This window comes from Engystomops pustulosus, chromosome 9, assembly GCF_040894005.1.
Source record: "Engystomops pustulosus chromosome 9, aEngPut4.maternal, whole genome shotgun sequence".
In the NCBI taxonomy this organism is placed as follows: Eukaryota; Metazoa; Chordata; class Amphibia; order Anura; family Leptodactylidae; genus Engystomops; species Engystomops pustulosus.
Window position 1 is genome coordinate 108983492 of NC_092419.1, and position 25767 is coordinate 109009258.

General features: G+C 44.8%; 1 protein-coding gene across 1 annotated transcript in view; it reads right to left on the reverse strand.

The window, feature by feature from the left end:
* CFAP77 (cilia and flagella associated protein 77) overlaps positions 1-25767 on the reverse strand; it is a 94316-nt gene that overhangs the window by 33210 nt on the left and 35339 nt on the right. Inside the window, exons 2-3 of the mRNA XM_072125559.1 lie at positions 7935-8034; positions 7555-7777 (exon numbers count right to left, since the gene is read on the reverse strand). Of these exons, the coding sequence (XP_071981660.1) occupies positions 7555-7777; positions 7935-8034 (323 nt within the window). The remainder of the gene's footprint in view (positions 1-7554; positions 7778-7934; positions 8035-25767) is intronic.

Genomic DNA, 25767 nt, shown 5'->3' on the forward strand with positions numbered 1-25767 from the left:
GTCTGCTGAGCAGTGTATCTAATCCTAACCTGTGTGATACTGCCTGCTGAGCTGTGTATCTAATCCTCTCCTGTGTGATACTGCCTGCTGAGCTGTGTATCTAATCCTCTCCTGTGTGATACTGTCTGCTGCGCTGTGTATCTAATCCTATCCTGTGTGATACTGCCTGCTAATCCATGTATCTAATCCTATCCTGTGTAAATACGGTCTACTGAGCTGTATATCTAATCCTATCCTGCAGCACTACAACCTCCATCATGTGCTGTTGCGGAGCCTCCTGATGATGTCACACTGTGGCGGTGTGAGTGGCTCGGATACGCCTGTCACTCCGGATCCCGCTTCTTGTGCTTGTATCTGCAGGACAGGATTGACAGCTTCAGATATTCCTGACATGTGAGGACGCGGGATCCTGAGTGACAGCTCCGAGGTTATTAACGCTGCTTCCTCCCTGACAGCGGATAATGAGCTTCTAGAACACAGGCAGCTCCGCCAGATGGACTACAACTCCCAGCAGATGGGACATGTGTGTGTAAATGGGGCCCTATAAAAGAATAAGTGAATCAGTCAATTGCTGCTCACAGCTGATGGTTCGTGACAGTGTACCTGTACACAGTCCATTTAAAGGTAAAACTAAGAGAGTATGATTACACATCTCTCCAGGGACAATACATAACACTGGCTGCAGAGAGCACAGAGCACAGCAGTGTGAGGTCTGATTACACATCCCTCCAGGGACAATACATAACACTGGCTGCAGAGAGCACAGAGCACAGCAGTGTGAGGTCTGATTACACATCTCTCCAGGGACAATACATAACACTGGCTGCAGAGAGTACAGGGCACAGCAGTGTGAGGTCTGATTACACATCTCTCCAGGGACAGTACATAACACTGGCTGCAGAGAGTACAGGGCACAGCATTGTGAGGTCTGATTACACATCTCTCCAGGAACAATACATAACACTGGCTGCAGAGAGCACAGAGCACAGCAGTGTGAGGTCTGATTACACATCTCTCCAGGGACAATACATAACACTGGCTGCAGAGAGCACAGAGCACAGCAGTGTGAGGTCTGATTACACATCTCTCCAGGGACAATACATAACACTGGCTGCAGAGAGCACAGAGCACAGCAGTGTGAGGTCTGATTACACATCTCTCCAGGGACAATACATAACACTGGCTGCAGAGAGCACAGAGCACAGCAGTGTGAGGTATGATTACACATCTCTCCAGGACAGTAAATAACACTGGCTGCAGAGAGCACAGAGCACAGCAGTGTGAGGTCTGATTACACATCTCTCCAGGGACAATACATAACACTGGCTGCAGAGAGCACAGAGCACAGCAGTGTGAGGTCTGATTACACATCTCTCCAGGGACAGTACATAACACTGGCTGCAGAGAGCACAGAGCACAGCAGTGTGAGGTCTGATTACACATCTCTCCAGGGACAATACATAACACTGGCTGCAGAGAGCACAGAGCACAGCAGTGTGACGTATGATTACACATCTCTCCAGGGACAGTACATAACACTGGCTGCAGAGAGCACAGAGTACAGCAGTGTGAGGTCTGATTACACATCTCTCCAGGGACAATACATAACACTGGCTGCAGAGAGCACAGAGCACAGCAGTGTGAGGTCTGATTACACATCTCTCCAGGGACAATAGATAACACTGGCTGCAGAGAGCACAGAGCACAGCAGTGTGAGGGATGATTACACATCTCTCTAGGGACAATACATAACACTGGCTGCAGAGAGCACAGAGCACAGCAGTGTGAGGTATGATTACACATCTCTCCAGGGATAATACATAACACTGGCTGCAGAGAGCACAGAGCATAGCAGTGTGAGGTCTGATTACACATCTCTCCAGGGACAATACATAACACTGGCTGCAGAGAGCACAGAGCACAGCAGTGTGAGGTCTGATTACACATCTCTCCAGGGACAATACATAACACTGGCTGCAGAGAGCACAGAACACAGCAGTATGAGGTCTGATTACACATCTCTCCAGGGACAATACATAACACTGGCTGCAGAGAGCACAGAACACAGCAGTGTGAGGTCTGATTACACATCTCTCCAGGGACAATACATAACACTGGCTGCAGAGAGCACAGAGCACAGCTGTGTGAGGTCTGATTACACATCTCTCCAGGGACAATACATAACACTGGCTGCAGAGAGCACAGAACACAGCAGTGTGAGGTCTGATTACACATCTCTCCAGGGACAATACATAACACTGGCTGCAGAGAGCACAGAACACAGCAGTGTGAGGTCTGATTACACATCTCTCCAGGGACAATACATAACACTGGCTGCAGAGAGCACAGCAGTGTGAGGTCTGATTACACATCTCTCCAGGGACAATACATTAAACTGTCTGTATGGTCACACCTGTGGACAGGTCTCTTGATCTGTTCTGACTATTACATGGATCCGTCCATATACTGGAAGTTTTTGGGGCAGGCTCCTTCTCCAGCCGCCATCATTCTTCTTCTCCCTCTTGTTTATGGCCGTTCTCTCTCCTGCAGCGGGTGACGTGGGCATCACTCTGGGCACGGGGTGTTTAGCGCTCTCCTCCTGGTCCGCGCCGCCGTCTCCTTCAACGATTTAACCTCCATTTACAGAGGAATAAAGCAGGATTGATGCTGATTTGGGTCGGCTCAGGGGATACTTTGGATACATAAAAGGCCTCTTTGGCGGCACTTTGCGGGGCGGCGCTGTCAGGCGGTGGCGGCGCTGATCATGATGAAGCTTTATGGCCGCGCCGTTCACATGTAACAGCGGAGTAATGGAACGGATTCATTTGGCTGCAATTAATGTTAATGGCAGCTATGAAAATTGTCATTAAATACCATTTTAAAATCCATTCAATTTGCATCTGCAGAGCCCCATTTATCCGGCAGCGCGCGCCTCGTCCTGCATGGCTTGTTAACCCTTTGGTAACCAGGAGGCACCCGGCTATAAAGGATTACGGCTCCATTAAAGTAAATGGGGATAGGCTGCAATACCATATACAACCTCTGTGGAAATGTGGCGCTGTGTATGACCACGGCAGCCACGCTCTACTTATTCTGGATCAGTGCAGGTCTTATCGCACCTCAACAATCAATCTTATCCACCGCATACAGATGGTTATCCCCTATCCTGTGGATTTATGTGTTTGGGAAAGTTGGGTGTCTTAATGTCTTAAATTCTAAGATGCGTCATAATTAGGCGATTAATGTCGGATTTGCAGCTGAAATATGAACCATGTAATATGGATGCAGGATGGATGGAGAGAGCTGCCGTAAGCTGGCATACCATGTCTGCCCCCCCCCCCCGTCACATTTGTAATGACATGACCCAATTAACCATGGGGTGTCCACGGATCAGCTCATTAGAACCACAGGGGGATCTAGCTGCTGAAGATACAAAGACATATATAAAGTCACTAATATTACATTCTCTGGTTTCCCATATCAGGACGTGATAAACATCTGGAGGTTATAACATCCTAAAATTAGGCAAAAAATAAACTCAGATTGTAGAATTCTGGAATTTGCATTATTCGAAGAATTTTATACCCTGTACTAGAGTGACAATGGATTCTCTGAGATACCAGGCTTCTCCCCTCTCAGCACATTGTGGAACACAGACCAGATGCTCCAGACCGGCTAGAACTTCTGCTGTCATACAGGCGGTCCCACTGGCCGATCACCAATCATTTATTATGTCCCAATAAATAAACCCAAAGATGTTTCTCAGGACTACAGCTGGAAAGGAATACTATTAGGGAAAGCTGGGTATCCCCAATATATCCCATGTAGGGAAAGTCCAAAACAGCGCATCAAAGAAATAGCAGTGGTGGGTGCAGGCACTCAGAACCAGGCTTTAGGTCCTCCAGAGGTAGGTAATTGAAAATAGGCAGCACTCCAAGGTATTCAGTGAAAAAGCGGTGTTCTTTATTCCATGTTAGAGTACATTAAAGTACATAAGTACACATGGCTGCTTATGTACTTTAATGTACTCTAACATGGAATAAAGAACACCGCTTTTTTACTGAATACCTTGGAGTGCTACCTACCCAATATATCCCAGCTATGTGTCTAGGTATGTCCCCCCCACCCATATTTATAAGTGGCTCCCTGAATATTTGGCGCGGGGCGGCCATGTCTAGGACTTTAGGAATGCCTGAAGTCTTGCCCTGTCCCCTTGTCGCTCGCACTCGGCCACAATGTTGTTCCAACTCTGGTAAATTGTTAAAACAGACAATTTCTGGTTCTAATCGCCCCCCCCCCCCCACGGGAGTTAGAGGCCACCTTCATGGGCTCTTATCTAAAGTGCAGAGCAAGAGCTAAAACGGTCCTAATGCGGGGGCTCAGGGGGGCCGTGACCCAGCGCATCATACGGAGGGGACTCGGGGAGCGGCAGGAGTCGGGCACTTTGCCGGGCAGGATCCTGGGGGCTGCGATGTCCCTCCGGAGCTCTTAAGAGGCCACATACCCACCAGACGTAATAGGACCGGCAGGAGATAAGAGATGCACATCTCTATCCCGGTAATGGGGGACAACGCGAGCGCCGGGTCCTGCGGAGAGCGCCGGGGTCACTCGTCTCTATAGAAACTCAAGACACTTTTTAAACTTTTCTTAAAGAAACAAGACAAACATTTGCCCTTTCATCTTTTATGTGATATTTTTGACTTGTTTATGGGAAACAGATTTTGGCTGCTACCAACTACTATTCACAGGGTTGTAACCCAGCTTCAGCAGTCAGCACTGTGTGTGTAAGCATCCCATGAACCAGGAGGAACAGGATGAACAGTGATACAAATACTGCTCCCCATCCAACAGACTTTTCCCATCCAGTAAGGCGGCATGTGACACGGTGCAGTGATGTAATACCGCTATATGCAGACTCTTCCCATCCAGTAAGGCGGTATGTGACACGGTGCAGTGATGTAATACCGCTATACACAGACTCTTCCCATCCAGTAAGGCGGTATGTGACACAGTGCAGTGATGTAATACCGCTATACACAGACTCTTCCCATCCAGTAAGGCGGTATGTGACACAGTGCAGTGATGTAATACCGCTATACACAGACTTTTCCCATCCAGTAAGGTGGTATGTGACACGGTGCAGTGATGTAATACCGCTATACACAGACTTTTCCCATCCAGTAAGGCGGTATGTGACACAGTGCAGTGATGTAATACCGCTATACACAGACTCTTCCCATCCAGTAAGGCGGTATGTGACACGGTGCAGTGATGTAATACCGCTATATGCAGACTTTTCCCATCCAGTAAGGCGGTATGTGACACGGTGCAGTGATGTAATACCGCTATACACAGACTCTTCCCATCCAGTAAGGCGTTATGTGACACGGTGCAGTGATGTAATACCGCTATACGCAGACTTTTCCCATCCAGTAAGGCGGTATGTGACACGGTGCAGTGATGTAATACCGCTATACACAGACTTTTCCCATCCAGTAAGGCGGTATGTGACACGGTGCAGTGATGTAATACCGCTATACACAGACTCTTCCCATCCAGTAAGGCGGTATGTGACACGGTGCAGTGATGTAATACCGCTATACACAGACTCTTCCCATCCAGTAATGCGGTATGTGACACGGTGCAGTGATGTAATACCGCTATACACAGACTCTTCCCATCCAGTAAGGCGGTATGTGACACGGTGCAGTGATGTAATACCGCTATATGCAGACTCTTCCCATCCAGTAAGGCGGTATGTGACATGGTGCAGTGATGTAATACCGCTATATGCAGACTCTTCCCATCCAGTAAGGCGGTATGTGACACGGTGCAGTGATGTAATACCGCTATACACAGACTCTTCCCATTCAGTAAGGCGGTATGTGACACGGTGCAGTGATGTAATACCGCTATATGCAGACTCTTCCCATCCAGTAAGATGGTATGTGACACGGTGCAGTGATGTAATACCGCTATACACAGACTTTTCCCATCCAGTAAGGCGGTATGTGACATGGTGCAGTGATGTAATACCGCTATATGCAGACTCTTCCCATCCAGTAAGGCGGTATGTGACACAGTGCAGTGATGTAATACCGCTATACGCAGACTTTTCCCATCCAGTAAGGCGGCATGTGACACGGTGCAGTGATGTAATACCGCTATATGCAGACTCTTCCCATCCAGTAAGGCGGTATGTGACATGGTGCAGTGATGTAATACCGCTATATGCAGACTCTTCCCATCCAGTAAGGCGGTATGTGACACGGTGCAGTGATGTAATACCGCTATACACAGACTTTTCCCATCCAGTAAGGCGGCATGTGACACGGTGCAGTGATGTAATACCGCTATATGCAGACTCTTCCCATCCAGTAAGGCGGTATGTGACATGGTGCAGTGATGTAATACCGCTATATGCAAACTCTTCCTATCCAGTAAGGCGGTATGTGACACGGTGCAGTGATGTAATACCGCTATACACAGACTTTTCCCATCCAGTAAGGCGGTATGTGACACGGTGCAGTGATGTAATACCGCTATATGCAGACTTTTCCCATCCAGTAAGGCGGCATGTGACACGGTGCAGTGATGTAATACCGCTATATGCAGACTTTTCCCATCCAGTAAGGCGGTATGTGACACGGTGCAGTGATGTAATACCGCTATACACAGACTTTTCCCATCCAGTAAGGCGGTATGTGACATGGTGCAGTGATGTAATACCGCTATACACAGACTTTTCCCATCCAGTAAGGCGGTATGTGACATGGTGCAGTGATGTAATACCGCTATATGCAGACTCTTCCCATCCAGTAAGGCGGTATGTGACACAGTGCAGTGATGTAATACCGCTATACGCAGACTTTTCCCATCCAGTAAGGCGGCATGTGACACGGTGCAGTGATGTAATACCGCTATATGCAGACTCTTCCCATCCAGTAAGGCGGTATGTGACATGGTGCAGTGATGTAATACCGCTATATGCAGACTCTTCCCATCCAGTAAGGCGGTATGTGACACGGTGCAGTGATGTAATACCGCTATACACAGACTTTTCCCATCCAGTAAGGCGGCATGTGACACGGTGCAGTGATGTAATACCGCTATATGCAGACTCTTCCCATCCAGTAAGGCGGTATGTGACATGGTGCAGTGATGTAATACCGCTATATGCAAACTCTTCCTATCCAGTAAGGCGGTATGTGACACGGTGCAGTGATGTAATACCGCTATACACAGACTTTTCCCATCCAGTAAGGCGGTATGTGACACGGTGCAGTGATGTAATACCGCTATATGCAGACTTTTCCCATCCAGTAAGGCGGCATGTGACACGGTGCAGTGATGTAATACCGCTATATGCAGACTTTTCCCATCCAGTAAGGCGGTATGTGACACGGTGCAGTGATGTAATACCGCTATACACAGACTTTTCCCATCCAGTAAGGCGGTATGTGACATGGTGCAGTGATGTAATACCGCTATACACAGACTTTTCCCATCCAGTAAGGCGGTATGTGACACGGTGCAGTGAGGTCTTCCACTTACCTGGTGCAGATGCCATAGGTGGTGCCTGGGGGCAGGTGCGGACTGCAAGGTTTCACCCGTCCTTCATTGACCGGACGCCAGATCTTGTGGGTGTTGCGGAAGGCCTGGTGTTCAGCCGTTGTGACCAGCCCGGATTTCACCGCTTCCCGGTTCAAGGCAACAAAGTTACTCTCCAGCTTCCTCTGATGAGCCCTCGCCTCCACCGTCCGCCACTGACCGATAGCTGGGCACAGAGAGGATGGGGGTTATACATGATGTGTCCCCAGATCATACACAGCCAATGTCTACACCACAAGCAAAGCGCCCATCACCTCCTGCCATCTATTACATCATACCACAAAAAGTTACACTCAGGTCCCAGGGACAGCGCTCACACCTACCTTCTGCCACTCCTCCTTCCCGGAGGTAACTGCTCTGGCCGTATGTGAAGTCTGGTCCTGGGAGAGAGTAACATCTCTGCTTAGTCCTTCCAAGTTCTGCCTAAAAGGACACAAATAAAATTAAAAAAATATTAATGGATGTGTAACGCCCCCTATGTACAGGAATATAACTACTATAATACCGCCCCCTATGTACAAGAATATAACTACTATAATACTGCCCCCTATGTACAAGAATATAACTACTATAATACTGCCCCCTATGTACAAGAATATAACTACTATAATACTGCCCCCTATGTACAGGAATATAACTACTATAATACTGCCCCTATGTACAGGAATATAACTACTATAATACTGCCCCCTATGTACAGGAATATAACTACTATAATACTGCCCCCTATGTACAGGAATATAACTACTATAATACTGCCCCCTATGTACAGGAATATAACTACTATAATACCGCCCCCTACGTACAGGAATATAACTACTATAATACCGCCCCCTATGTACAAGAATATAACTACTATAATACTGCCCCCTATGTACAGGAATATAACTACTATAATACCGCCCCCTATGTACAGGAATATAACTACTATAATACTGCCCCCTATGTACAGGAATATAACTACTATAATACTGCCCCCTATGTACAAGAATATAACTACTATAATACTGCCCCCTATGTACAGGAATATAACTACTATAATACCGCCCCCTATGTACAGGAATATAACTACTATAATACCGCCCCCTATGTACAGGAATATAACTACTATAATACCGCCCCCTATGTACAGGAATATAACTACTATAATACCGCCCCCTATGTACAGGAATATAACTACTATAATACCGCCCCCTATGTACAGGAATATAACTACTATAATACTGACCCCTATGTACAAGAATATAACTACTATAATACTGCCCCCTATGTACAAGAATATAACTACTATAATACTGCCCCTATGTACAAGAATATAACTACTATAATACTGCCCCTATGTACAGGAATATAACTACTATAATACTGCCCCCTATGTACAGGAATATAACTACTATAATACCGCCCCCTACGTACAGGAATATAACTACTATAATACCGCCCCCTATGTACAAGAATATAACTACTATAATACTGCCCCCTATGTACAGGAATATAACTACTATAATACCGCCCCCTATGTACAGGAATATAACTACTATAATACTGCCCCCTATGTACAGGAATATAACTACTATAATACTGCCCCCTATGTACAAGAATATAACTACTATAATACTGCCCCCTATGTACAGGAATATAACTACTATAATACCGCCCCCTATGTACAGGAATATAACTACTATAATACCGCCCCCTATGTACAGGAATATAACTACTATAATACCGCCCCCTATGTACAGGAATATAACTACTATAATACCGCCCCCTATGTACAGGAATATAACTACTATAATACCGCCCCCTATGTACAGGAATATAACTACTATAATACTGACCCCTATGTACAAGAATATAACTACTATAATACTGCCCCCTATGTACAAGAATATAACTACTATAATACTGCCCCTATGTACAAGAATATAACTACTATAATACTGCCCCTATGTACAGGAATATAACTACTATAATACTGCCCCCTATGTACAGGAATATAACTACTATTATACTGCCCCTATGTACAGGAATATAACTACTATAATACTGCCCCCTATGTACAAGAATATAACTACTATAATACTGCCCCCTATGTACAAGAATATAACTACTATAATACTGCCCCCTATGTACAGGAATATAACTACTATAATACTGCCCCCTATGTACAGGAATATAACTACTATTATACTGCCCCTATGTACAGGAATATAACTACTATAATACTGCCCCCTATGTACAAGAATATAACTACTATAATACTGCCCCCTATGTACAAGAATATAACTACTATAATACTGCCCCCTATGTACAGGGACATAACTACTATAATACTGCCCCCTATGTACAGGAATATAACTACTATAATACTGCCCCCTATGTACAAGAATATAACTACTATAATACTGCCCCCTATGTACAGGAATATAACTACTATAATACTGCCCCCTATGTACAGGAATATAACTACTATAATACTGCCCCCTATGTACAGGAATATAACTACTATAATAATGCCCCCTATGTACAGGGACATAACTACTATAATACTGCCCCCTATGTACAGGAATATAACTACTATAATACTGCCCCCTATGTACAGGAATATAACTACTATAATACTGCTCCCATGTATGTGTAATAGTAGTTGTAGTACAGACCCCTGTGGGCAGGGTTGTTATCAGAGAGGAGTATGGTTAGGCACTATTGTTCCCCTGTGGGTGGGGGTCTTGCAGGTAGTCAGGTACGGCTTATCTTCGGGTATAATACTCTTACATGTGCTGAGGTTTGTAGCACAGTTATCTGTCAGTAATGGAAATTACCCAGCGTCCTCTGAGACAAGATCCTGTAATTAAATTTCCCTTTGCCGATAGATGTCCCCCGGGGTGTGATAAGGTCTCCGCTCCCTCTTAGTTATTATGGATATATTATAGGAATATGTCATCTGCTGAATGTACAGAATATTCCGTGTCCTTTATCTCCCCAGAACACGGTGCACAGGGGTCGGCAGCGATCGGGAAGCCTCAGCTCCAAGAAGGTTCTAATTTCTTAAAAATTTGTATAAAAAGTTTTTGAAAAAAAATAATAAAGCAGCTTCTGACCCAACCAGAAGACAGGACGGGAGTCACATGTCATCAACCAAAATAGACAAGAAATATTATAGAACATGAATCTAAAAGAAGCCAAAACATCCCAAAGTTCTAAGAACTGAAAATTTTTCAACCTCCATCAAAGATATCACGACCCTCTGAGAAAAAGAAAAAAACGTAAAAAGGAAGCGCAGAAGTAGGGAATAAATTTACATAAATGGAAAGGAACATCTCGACACAATTGAGGGGCAGAATTAGGCAGATTCTAAACATCTGGGAATGACCACCAAAAATCCCTTGGAGATGGGATCAGCTCCTGTCCTGGCATTGACAAAAATTTTTTTTATTTTTTTTCATAAATCTTTAAAAGTCAAACTGAAAGGGTAACGAGGGCGGACAATGAGGGGCTGGTCTTGATGAAGTGCCTCTGTGTGGGCAGGGGATTAGGAGGAGATCAGACGGACGTCTTGTTTACCCATCATCTTCAGTTGGGTCTTCGGGGGATTGGCATTGTCCCTCCACCGTACCGCATTGATTAAGTCACGACCCCTCGTCTACACGGCCGCTCTTTCAAGTCGATGGCTTGTGAGCTTCACTGGCTGGAGATTTTTTATAAAGGGGGTGGGGGGGGGTGGTTGCAAATGAATTAATAATAGACTGGAGGAGTTTAATGAGTGGAACTCCGAAGACTTCCATGTCAACCTTTGATGTCCCTCACTATTGTGAATGAGAGTCCCCCTCCGACTGGGGTCCATCATTGTGCGTGGAGTCCTTCTGGGACGATTTATAAATTCCAACCAGACCAAGGTCTTCCTAAACTATTTCCCCTAGGAGACAATTCCAGAGGAACCATAGAATCAACTATTGATGGACCACATCGAGGGGCAACATATTAAAACAAAAATAAAAAAGAACTTGTATCTGCGGGTTTATACAAGACGGACATGGTGGAGAACACTCCCAAGACCTGTCGTCTTACGGGTCATGACCATTGCCCCCCCATCACAGGGGCTTCTTCCCAAGACGTTTTTTGCTTCTAGAAAACAATAGTTTGTCAAAAATTCTCACCAGACATGGGGGGTCATTTACTAAGGGCACGATTCGCGTTTTTGTGACGGGTTAACCAAATTTTTCCGTTTTGCGCCGATATTCCCTGTATTGACCCGGGATTTTGGCGCACGCAATCGGATTGTGGCGTGGCCGTAAAAAAACCTGACGGATTCGGAAAAACTGACGCATTAAAAAAAAAAAAACTGTTGCTCGGCACGCGCTTACCTTCACCCACGATGGCTGGGTGAACTTCAATGCATTCCGATGCTCTTCAGCGCAGCAGCGCCACCTGGTGGACGTCGGAGGAACTGCCTTAGTGAATCCCGGCCGGAACCCAATCCACCGCAGAGAACGCGCCGCTGGATCGCAAATGGATCGGGTAAGTAAATCCGACCCACCGTCTCAGACTCCATGAGCTCACTCAGTGTTTGATGCGTCCCTTTGTAAATATTTTTCTTACCTTGAAATCCCACCCATTTTAGATGAGACTATACATCATTTTTAAACAAATTCCGCCCCCCCCCCTCCCCCCCAAAAAAGTTTTTGGACTGGATAAAAAAAAGTTTGATCATTCCCCATTTATTTCAGCACTTCAGTACATTTTTGGAAAAACTTTTTGGGATAACAAAAGGCCGCATGGGTGATTGTCTAGGGTTCTAGGAAGCCAAAGTGAAAGAATTAATTTAAGGGCGTCTAGCACCAGGATGAAGGACTGTATGCAAATGATCCTGAGGGGCTACATAGGTGTTAATAGAGCTTGGAGCCCCTCAGGCTTATTTGCATACAGTCTTTCATGCTGATGGTGATATCTTCTGCACAATATTTGGGTGTCCGTCAATAAGGTTGGGTTCTAAATTAATAAAAAAAAAAAAAGAATACAGATGGGGCGAGTGGTTGGGGCCCTTGCACGGTGACCCGGAGGTGCGGTAGGCGAGTCCCCCCCCCCCCCCTGCCCCCGGTTTCCAGTCTCAGTTTCCGGCTGGAGCACAGCGCGGTGTGACAGCTGTCTCCATCAGTCTACGGCTTCATTAAACCTCGTTAAGATGTCACCCGCGCCGCTCGCGCCTCAGCCTCTCAGCTCTAATTAAAACCAAGCTCCCGCTACCTCTCCCAGCCCGCGCCTCCTGGAAATTACATCCCTTTTTATGACCCCGCTATGTGAATAGATGGCGGCCTACTTATAGATGTTGTTTATGGCGCCTGTACGGGGAAAATATAACGGCGGATGATCCTTACAGTCATTTTTATGCAAATGAGGCGGAGGGATTATTATTGTGCTGTGGGCGGAGGGGTTTTATATAATCATTGACGTCTTCCTGCAGCACAAAACATAAAAATACCCTACGGGGGCCAAATATTTACCGGGTTCATCTCCAAACGGTTCATGTAAAAATAAAAAATGTTCCCAAAATATTAATATATAGAATCCAAGCAAACATCAAATTGACATCATCTTCTTACAAGTTGTCATATATTTGGTGGTTTTCTTCCTCCACCATGAACCAAAAAGTTAAGAGGAACCCAATATGGCGGCCACAATGGACCTGGACCTCCTGGGAGTAAAATGTCCTTGTATGCGAGTCCAAATCATCTGTTTCAGTGGAAGCTCATGAAGAGAAGGTAATTGGGTTGTATCGGACGCAGTTGCACCCAAGTCCTTGGGCCTAAGGTGGCCCCCAGCCCCTCCGAGACAAAAGATGCCACACCCGGCTCATGGGTCATCGGGGGTGCTGGTACCACTGTTCTGATATATTAATAAAGATTATTATTATATCGCCATCATATTCCGTAGCCGTTTACTTATCATAGGGGACATATTACATTACACAGTACAGACAGTCATATGGACCAATAGGAGGGAGGACCCTGATCACAAGAGCTTACAGCTTACACCACCCAGCTTTCCCACAGTCAGATCTGTTGAGTTTTGCAGTTGTTTCAGTGTAGAAGATGTAGCATATTGACATTCAGGAGCTTGGAAAGCTGGGTGACCAATTCTATTCAGCGGCTTCTTATTTCAGTTGATAGGGACAGTCACACACACACTAGGGGTTCCTTGTTTTTTTTGAGGGCCCTATATGGTGATTTGTCCTGGTGGATATTTCTCATTTTGGGAGGATTCATGTACCCAGCTTTCCTGGGGATTGATATCAGGCAGACATGCTGGTATACAGAGGCTGACAGTCAGCCCCTGCCCCCGCACCTCCGGCCCACACAGGTGACAATTAGCCTTTGTAGGACACCTGTCCGGTCCAGCGCCCGGCACATCCTCATAATCTGCTCTCAATTATAGTTTAGCTTTTTTTTCTGCTCTGAGACGGATGCAGATTCGATAAAACGTGACGCTCTAGGGAGCGCCGCCGCACCTCTGCCGGTCCCCGAAGAAATCAACTCTAATCCTTTACTAAGAAGCTTTAAATAATTTGGAGCTGCCATATTGTCTTATTAAAATGCAGCTTAAGAGGAGCTCCGCAGCAATCCCCCTACAAGACGGACGCCTAGAAAGTAGCGAAACTACGGGAGCCCGGAGAGCGCTGTGCAGGTCACGTCCAGCGACCAAACAAAATAAAATGCAATATTGACGTAAAACGCGATCACTGCTCAATGCGGAAGGGGTGAAGAGACCCCTATATAACGTGTTATGACCGTCAGGTTCCTGCGGTGACCATGTTTAATACCGATACACGAGGAGTCCTAGATTTGGCGCCACCATTACCGCCACGAAGCGATAACCTGTATCCCGGGGATGATCAGCGTCTGCAGCTTTGGTCCTGTGCGATGACAATAACCCGCCAGTCATTAACCTTCTGTCCCCGTCTCTGCCCGCCCCCCCATTCAGCCTCCTAATGAGGGGCTGCAGCCGCCGCCGTTCTGTCACTGTCAGTTGCCGGGGCGGGTCCTGCGGTTTTACAAGCTTGTTCCGTCCTGCCCTTTGACACGTCTAGGCAGGGGTGACATTATCTGGGCCGGGTGTGCAGTTTGGAAACAATTCATAATGTTTAGGCCACTTACACATTGTCACATCTGTGCTGCCGCCCTCCCCGGGGAGACCCCCGACATCTGACGCCATCATTAGTTCACTGCATGCGATCATGGTGATGATCTGTTCCTGGGAAAGCTGGATGACAACCAGTGCAGGGAATATCACAGCTCCCATGGTGGTAGTCAGAACTGGACGCTATCCGGGGGCGCTGTACAGTACCAATATGGCTGCCATAAAAGAGCTATGACCCAGCTTTCCCAGGAGTAGAGAACCTAGTTAGACCGAAAATAAATGTACCCCCCCCCGCTGTGCCCCTGAGCGGAGACCTTCCAATATTTCCAAAAACTTTATGCCATATATCTCCATGCACATAAATATGGAGTAATCCCTAAAGTTTCCCGATTTGCCGCTTTTGTTAATTTTGCCCAAATCATTTCTAATAAATGCAAATAATTGCCCAAATTTTGGAAGAATATATAACGTTTTGGATATAAAGACCCCTACAAGGACCCCTCTAACATCGTACGGCAGTGAGGGGGGTTTCGGGCTCCCCTCGGCTGCCTGTAATTTGTGAGCGTGCGGCTATTTATTGCGCTGTGATTTGGCATTATGAAGTGATAATCCTCGTGCACAGGAGATAATTTATGAGGCATTTAAATTAAGAGGAGCAGCTAATTGGGAGCAAGAGTCGCACACAGAGACACACCACGCATACACTCACAGATACAGACAGACACACGCACGCATACACACACATATACAGACAGACACATACATACATACAGACGCACGCGTACACACACACGTATATACACATATACATGCAGAGAGTCGCACACAGAGACACACCACGCATACACTCACAGATACAGACAGACACATACATACAGACAGACACACCACACATACACTCACATATACAGACAGACACATACATACAGGACAGACAGATGCACGCGTACACATATACATGCAGAGAGTCGCACACAGAGACACCCACACTCACAGATACAGACAGACGCATACATACAGACAGACGCACGCGTACACACACACGCGTATATACACATATACATGCAGAGAGATGCATACAGAGACACACCACGCAGACAGACACATACATACAGACACACTCATGCATACACACACAGATACATAAATACAGACAGATGCACGCGTACACACACGTATATACACATATACATGCAGAGAGATGCATACAGAGACACACCACGCATACACACACATATACAGACAGACACATACATGCAGACAGACACACTCACGCATACACACACAGATACAGACACATACATACAGACAGACACACTCACGCATACACACACAGATACAGACACATACATACAGGACAGACAGATGCACGCGTACACATATACATGCAGAGAGTCGCACACAGAGACACCACGCATACACTCACAGATAAAGACAGACGCATACATACAGACAGACGCATACATTCAGACAGACAGACGCACGCGTACACACACACACGTATATACACATATACATGCAGAGAGATGCATACAGAGACACACCACGCATACACACACATATACAGACAGACACATACATACAGACAGACAGATGCACGCGTCCACACTGCATGTATATACACATATACATGCAGAGAGTCGCACACAGAGACACACACACACTCACGGATATGGACAGACACATACATACACACACACATATACAGATACACACACGTATATACACATATACATACACAGAGACACACACACTGACAGACATGCATACACACATACACGCACACGCATGCATACATACCTACATACATACCTACATACAAAAAGACACACACTGACAGACAGACACACGCACGCATACACAGAGACACATGGGCGCCTACAGACATGCATGCACACACACATAGACAGACAAATGCACTCATATATACATGAATACAAACAAGCATGCATATACACATACAGACACATGATCACACACACAACATTCACGTACATGCACACAAATATACACAGGCAACATACACACGTATAAACGCACATACAAAATGTGTACACACACACGCGCATGAATACACACAGACAGACGCACACACCACATCACACTGCAAATTTGAGAAAAAAATTAGAGGCATAAAAAACAGAAAACCACAACCAGTATGTGTGTAGTGAGCGCAGCGATGTGACACACAAGGACGGTCCATGAATCCTGATGACCGCGGAGGTTTGTTAGAAGCCGCCATGAGCCGCACACATCACCGCGCGCCGTTTTTCCAGCCGTAAACTTTACTGGGTTTGAAAATGTGATTGTAAGACGGCGAAATCTCCAGTGGCCCCCAACCAGGGAAGAGCACGTGGACTCCTCAGCGCAGAGCTCCCATGCTTGGTTATGAATCAGAGCCATGGAGAGGGGGCCATCTGCTGTCACCCCAGCTTTCCAAGACTCCTGAATGGCAGGTACAACAAGTACTACAGGAACAGAGATGACCAGATATACCTTGTGTACAGCCACCAAGGTGTGCAATATATGACATGGCCAAACCCGACACCACTGCCTCCTACAGGTCACATGTAGTACTGCAGCTCAGCTCCAGGTGTAAACGTCATGTACAGGCTGAGGGGTAGGTGCCTATCCCCAGAGGACGCTGCGGATCAGACTTGTGCCAGACGGGAATTATGGGGGATGGCTGTGGTAGGGGTCCAGGAGGTGGAGACCCCCACACATCAACATTGGGATAATTGCCTTCCATAGAGCTGAGCTGCAGTACTGCATGCAGCCTGTAGACTGGTGCGGTGCAGCTGCAAAGAGCCCCGCCCTTCTTTTAAGGAGTCAAGGGGGAGGGGTCTAATGTCCTTTGATCCTCTGACACTTCCTACTGCCGGTTTGTCTTTAGATCCAGTTACACGTGTTTTGATATTAATCCCCCAGTTTGTCTTTGATATGTCGGTGTAATTGCATTTCTCATTTAATTTCCGACGTTGCGCCTCTTCCGTGTCAGCGGATAATCGCACATAAATATTCTCTCTCATTTCCTTTGTTCCCTTCTTCTTCTGTGATCCTTTCTTGAAGACGGTGCACCTCCGGGTCCTGTACATCACACAGGGGGGGGGGCAGCCATTACCGCAAACAGCATCCTGGAAGATTCCTCGAAGTATGGGAATGTTCCTAGTTACAGCCAAACCGGTGTAGATGTAACCCTGATCACAGCTGAGAGTTTGTTACAGTGTAAGCAGCAGAGTAACTGATCACAGAGATTTCTGGAATTTACTCCACACTGTATAAAGGCGCCATCCCAGACATAGTGGCCGTGACGCAGTACTGCAGCTCACCTCCTATTCTACTAAATAAAGGCAGCGGTGCAGTTACCTCGTGTGGCCACAATGCAGGAGATGGAGTCTTCAGTCCTGTGGCCCAGCTGATCGGTCCAGGGTCTGGGTGCCGGGTTTATGACATAGGGTCCAGCAAACCCCTTGATGGCTGATGGTTGTGTCTGGAATGACAGCTCCGATATACTAAAAAGTCGGCCAGGATTATAAAAACACGACAGCTCCAATCACAAAACAGCGCCCTCCTATGGATGTGCAACTTAGAGTGCAACTGCAATACCACCCACGGCCTTCAGACTGAAGTGGCGCTGTGGTTAAATGTAAGCAGTAATGTTTTTTTATAATCCAGGACAATCAATTTCCAATTCCACACAGCCTGAGATTGTGCAGGGATGGCATGGCCCAGGATTGGGACAAAACAGCGCCCCCCACACGCCTATAGGTTGTGTCTGGTATTGCGGCTCAGATCCATTACAGTGAATAGATGCCGATGTAATACCAACCACAACCTGCGTATAAGGAGGGTGCTCTGGAAGACAAAAACTTCTGCTATCCGGCACGGTACCAGCCGGCAGGATATGGGCCATTTTTCGGAAATCTCAGGTGATAAATCCGTGTTATTGGCTGGATTTAGAAGCGCCATATAACAGTCCCGCTCCCTCCATGCCGCGGCCTTGTAGGGGGGGAAGAGATAATATATGACAGAGGAGGGCGGTGAAGTAGTCCCGGGGGTCCTGCTCTTGGTGGCACGTGCGTGGAGACATAAAAAACCAACAACATTATCCGTAACCTGTCGCCGCCGCAGCCGCCACGAGCCGGAGTTCTCCCCTCTGCTGGGACTGTTACTTACAATAGATTCGTGGCGGCTCTAAGCACCGCGCATCCGGCCCCGGCATTATCGTGATTTATACACCCCATTCCCTGCGAGGATCCCATACATCACTGCTGCGGGAGAAGCAGCTGCGGCTGCAGCACAGGCCCAGACAAAAACCTGCACATGATAAACTAGAGGCTGACAGGACGCCACCGCCAGCACAGGAGGGATGGGGCTTATTCCTGCCGCACAACCACCACCACCAGGAATACACAAACCCCTGGCCTTAGTGGTATTTCTTACATGACTATTTTGTTTCAATTTTACATTTCACATTTAACATAGAATTTAGTATAAAGGAAATATCTGGGGCGGGGGGAGTCACGGGTAACTTAGTCATAGATTGACCCTCATTTGGCTGGTGGCTATTCTTCCACACCTCATCACACACACACACGTACATAGATACACATATCACCACATACACGTGTACATACATACCACCACATACAGGTACATTATACATACACGTATGACCACACACACATACATACATACATTATACATACACACACACACATCACCACATACACACATTATACATACACATATCACCACATACACACATCACCACATACACACATCACCACATACATCTACATTATACATACACATGAGCACACACACACGTACTTACATTATACATACATACATACAACTCCACATACACACGTACATACATACTTACATATATCAACACATACACACATCACCACATAAACCTACATTATACATACACATATGACCCCACACATGTACATACATCACCACATACACGTACATTATACATACTCTTATGACCAAACACATACATAGACATGTACACACACATTATACATACATTATATATACACATATGACCACACACACATACATACTTATCCATATCACCACATTCACACGTACATACACATACTACATACACATGTACATATATACATACATTATACATACACATATGACCACACACATACATACACACACACACACACACACACACACACACATACACATATGACCACACATACATAAATAAATACATACATACATACATACATACACACTGGATCCAGTCTCCATGAGGAGATGTTAAAACCACGCCGGTCACTTCTGTCTTACTCTACACCCTTCTACGGTTCCCCTCTGCCATACAGTGCGCCTCTACTGTCCCCCATCTGGTATTGCAGACCCCAGACCCCTCTGTCACACTTGACCCCTCCCCTTTGCTATACCAAACCAGACCTCTTGGGGACACCCCACCAGACCTCTGTGTGCCCTTCCTAACCCCATTATCAGAAGACCGTAACGTCCCCCAGTTTTTCGGGTTTTATCTTCTAGACTTGAGACCTTTCAGTGGGATGAATTTGTCGGCCAGTTTGTACCAAGACCTCCGGGCCAGAAGGGTCCTTGTTATGACCGTGGTTGCAGTCACGGGGGGAGGGGGAGCAATGGACGATTGGGAAACCAACTCCATGAAGCAAAAAAAAAAAAAAAAACAGTGGTTAAATTTTTTTGATATTCCCAATTTTTACAGCACGTAACCCTAGACGCCGGTCTCCGTGGGAATATTTGTTAAACACACGAAGCGCCTGAGCAATGAGGTGGTGGAAAAGTCCACTTAGAGCCGCCCGATAACCGCGCTAATAATGCTTCAGGTCAATTTTTTTTTTCACTCCCCCCCCTCTGTCTCGGAAGGGTCCGTACTCAGCGTTCCAGAAATACATCCCATCCCCAGGTGGCCTCATTTGTTATCTCGCCGCCTCTTAAATGCCAGAACAATAAAGCAAAGTCTATTGTTAGCGGAGCGGAGCCGGGTGATTTGCATGTGGTCACGGGTTACCGTGCGGCGCCCTCCTGCATTTAGGCTGAGCAAGCGCCATCCTCCCCGATCATTAGACAGAAAAAAAAAATTCTCTCCTCCCCTGGGTAATTGGGGAGAAAAGACCCCACCTCCCGCTTCACGGAATGCTGGGCTATTCCTACAACAGCTGCACCCGGATAAATTGGCCTGTGGAATAATCCCGGATAATTTATCGCACCTCTTAATTCAAATAAACTTACACCAAAATTATCGGCTTGGTTTTATGGCGTTGGGGGGGGGGGGGGGGATGGGGCGTCGGAGGTCCCAACGTGTAACCTACTCATCTACTGTGCAATATATGATGGAACCCGATCACAAGCAACAAACGAGAGGGAACCCTCACCAAACCAGAAACGGCGACTTGTACCCCCCCCTCAAATAATCATGAAAACCACTTGAAAAGACTAAATTAAAAAAAAAAAAAAACACTAAATATTAAAAAAACTAAGATACAAAAATAAAACTAAAACTAACAAAAAAAAAAAAAATTACTAGTAGTTATAAAAAAAAAAAAAATTAAAATAAAATGCTAAAAAAAAAAAAAACATCACCCCCAATATGTATTTTAAATATTAAAATACAAACCAAAAAAAAACTACAATCACAAAATGACATTAAAAAAAATATATAGTAGTAGAGAAAATTAATAAGAAACCTATTAAAACAAATAAACGCTAATATTAAAAAACTAAGATACAAAAATAAAACTAACAAAAACAAACATATTACTAGTAGTTAAAATATATATAAAAAAAAAATGCTAAAAAAACAAAACAAACAAACATCACCCCAAAAATATTAAATATTAAAATACAAACCTAAATCATATTTATAAAAAATGATAAATAATTAAAACATTAAAACATAAAATACCTCTACCCCCCCCCCCCCCAAAAAAAAAATTCTTCTATTTTATAAACAACCGCACTAGAAAATTAAAAGATCTCACACTCCGAGCAAAAACCTAACCAAAAAAAAACAAAAAACTTCCCTTCCTTGGGTGAACCTGATGGACAAGTGTCTTTTTTCAACAACTATGATACATAAAGGAACGCACGGGTTAAGCCGCGGAGTCACCGTCTACTGTAGATTTTACGAAATTTTCTTGGGGAAAGCCGGGTGCCAATATGGCAGCCATTAACCCTAGAGATGCCAGGAATGCAGCAGAGGTAAAAGCTGGGGATTGTATCGCTGTAAATCAGGAGCCTGGGAAAGACGAGGAACAGAAGAGGGAGACATAAGGGGTCGCCCCAATATCCAGCACATAGCAGTGAACATTACTGACTACGACCTCCAGGGGGACACAGCACCGAGGATCCGACTATCCGAGTAATTTGCAGGAATTGCCGGAAGGATGAGTCACATTCCATGTAATTAAACCTCCTGTGATATTTTGAAGGACATTCATTTTCATTATTTCTCTACCCCCCCCCCAAAAAAAAAAAAATCTAAAACTGATCCAGTGTTATTAATACTCTGCCTAATCCACAGCAGAGTCCAGAACAAAGGTCCACAACATCCCCCTAATTACACAGACCCAAAATTATTAGAAACCCAGAACAGAAAGTGATCACCAGACCAGGAGAGGAGGGAAGCGCCATAGTATTATACCGCTACATATACTACCGTACACAGGGGGCGGTATTATACCGCTACATATACTACCGTACACAGGGGGGCGGTATTATACCGCTACATATACTACCGTACACAGGGGGGCGGTATTATACCGCTACATATACTACCGTACACAGGGGGGCGGTATTATACCGCTACATATACTACCGTACACAGGGGGGCGGTATTATACCGCTACATATACTACCGTACACAGGGGGGCGGTATTATACCGCTACATATACTACCGTACACAGGGGGGCGGTATTATACCGCTACATATACTACCGTACACAGGGGGGCGGTATTATACCGCTACATATACTACCGTACACAGGGGGGCGGTATTATACCGCTACATATACTACCGTACACAGGGGGCGGTATTATACTAGTTATATTCCTGTACACAGGGGGCAGTATTATAGTAGTTATATTCCTGTACATAGGGGGCAGTATTATAGTAGTTATATTCTTGTACATAGGGGGCAGTATTATAGTAGTTATATTCCTGTACATAGGGGACAGTATTATAGTAGTTATATTCCTGTACATAGGGGGCAGTATTATAGTAGTTATATTCCTGTACATAGGGGGCAGTATTATAGTAGTTATATTCCTGTACACAGGGGGCAGTATTATACTAGTTATATTCCTGTACACAGGGGGCAGTATTATACTAGTTATATTCCTGTACACAGGGGGCAGTATTATACTAGTTATATTCCTGTACACCGGGGGCAGTATTATACTAGTTATATTCCTGTACACAGGGGGCAGTATTATACTAGTTATATTCCTGTACACAGGGGGCAGTATTATACTAGTTATATTCCTGTACACAGGGGGCAGTATTATACTAGTTATAATCCTGTACACAGGGGGCAGTATTATACTAGTTATAATCCTGTACATAGGGGGCAGTATTATAGTAGTTATATTCCTGTACATAGGGGGCAGTATTATAGTAGTTATATTCCTGTACATAGGGGGCAGTATTATAGTAGTTATATTCTTGTACATAGGGGGCAGTATTATAGTAGTTATATCCCTGTACATAGGGGGCAGTATTATAGTAGTTATATCCCTGTACATAGGGGCAGTATTATAGTAGTTATATTCCTGTACATAGGGGGCAGTATTATACTAGTTATAATCCTGTACACAGGGGGCAGTATTATACTAGTTATAATCCTGTACATAGGGGGCAGTATTATAGTAGTTATATTCCTGTACATAGGGGGCAGTATTATAGTAGTTATATTCCTGTACATAGGGGGCAGTATTATAGTAGTTATATTCCTGTACATAGGGGGCAGTATTATAGTAGTTATATTCTTGTACATAGGGGGCAGTATTATAGTAGTTATATCCCTGTACATAGGGGGCAGTATTATAGTAGTTATATCCCTGTACATAGGGGCAGTATTATAGTAGTTATATTCCTGTACATAGGGGGCAGTATTATACTAGTTATAATCCTGTACACAGGGGGCAGTATTATACTAGTTATAATCCTGTACACAGGGGGCAGTATTATACTAGTTATATTCCTGTACACAGGGGGCAGTATTATACTAGTTATATTCCTGTACATCGGGGGCAGTATCATAGTAGTTATATTCTTGTACATAGGGGGCAGTATTATAGTAGTTATATCCCTGTACATAGGGGGCAGTATTATAGTAGTTATATTCCTGTACATAGGGGGCAGTATTATAGTAGTTATATTCCTGTACATCGGGGGCAGTATCATAGTAGTTATATTCTTGTACATAGGGGGCAGTATTATAGTAGTTATATCCCTGTACATAGGGGGCAGTATTATAGTAGTTATATTCTTGTACATAGGGGCAGTATTATAGTAGTTATATTCCTGTACATAGGGGGCAGTATTATAGTAGTTATATTCCTGTACATAGGGGGCAGTATTATAGTAGTTATATTCCTGTACATAGGGGGCAGTATTATAGTAGTTATATTCTTGTACATAGGGGGCAGTATTATAGTAGTTATATTCCTGTACATAGGGGGCAGTATTATAGTAGTTATATTCTTGTACATAGGGGGCAGTATTATAGTAGTTATATCCCTGTACATAGGGGGCAGTATTATAGTAGTTATATTCTAGTACATAGGGGGCAGTATTATAGTAGTTATATTCTTGTACATAGGGGGCAGTATTATAGTAGTTATATTCCTGTACATAGAGGGCACTATTATAGTAGTTATATTCTTGTACATAGGGAGCAGTATTATAGTAGTTATATTCCTGTACATAGGGGGCAGTATTATAGTAGTTATATTCCTGTACATAGGGGGCAGTATTATAGTAGTTATATTCTTGTACATAGGGTCAGTATTATAGTAGTTATATTCTTGTACATAGGGGGCAGTATTATAGTAGTTATATTCTTGTACATAGGGGACAGTATTATAGTAGTTATATTCCTGTACATAGGAGGCAGTATTATAGTAGTTATATTCCTGTACATAGGAGGCAGTATTATAGTAGTTATATTCCTGTACATAGGGGGCAGTATTATAGTAGTTATATTCCTGTACATAGGGGGCAGTATTATAGTAGTTATATTCCTGTACATAGGGGGCAGTATTATAGTAGTTATATTCCTGTACATAGGGGGCAGTATTATAGTAGTTATATTCCTGTACATAGGGGGCAGTATTATAGTAGTTATATTCCTGTACATAGGGGCAGTATTATATTAGTTATATTCTTGTACATAGGGGGCAGTATTATAGTAGTTATATTCCTGTACACAGGGGGCAGTATTATACTAGTTATATTCCTGTACATAGGGGGCAGTATTATAGTAGAAACCTGAAGGATCCATCTGTGACACCCTGTACTTTATCACTGAGTATCCTTCATCTCGTTCTGTTTCAGTATGTATTATGATGGCAGTCAGTGCATGCTGAGAGTTGTAGTCCCGTAGCAGCAGGAGGCCACAGGTTGCAGACAGCAATAATGGAGACAGACTCTAAGCGCAGAACAGAAGAGAGATGAGCCGCTGCTCTGTGTGCAGAAAATAAGTAGCTAAAAACAAGGTCACTCCTCGGTTATTAATGCAGGTGACCTAATTTTGGTTTATTTCAGTCTCCAGTCGATGGCGGTAAAGTAATTACATTTCTCCTATTAATTCTCAATGCTGCAAAACCACAAGCAACAGAGAGAACAGATAACATAAAGGACGACTCCTCATATTGCGGGGTCAGAGGTCAGCCATGTGGAGTAACACCACGTGAGGTCTTATTTATGGTGTTCCTGACATCCCGAGCCTCGGCCCTGACAGATATCACTGCAAATATCGACTGGTAAAAGA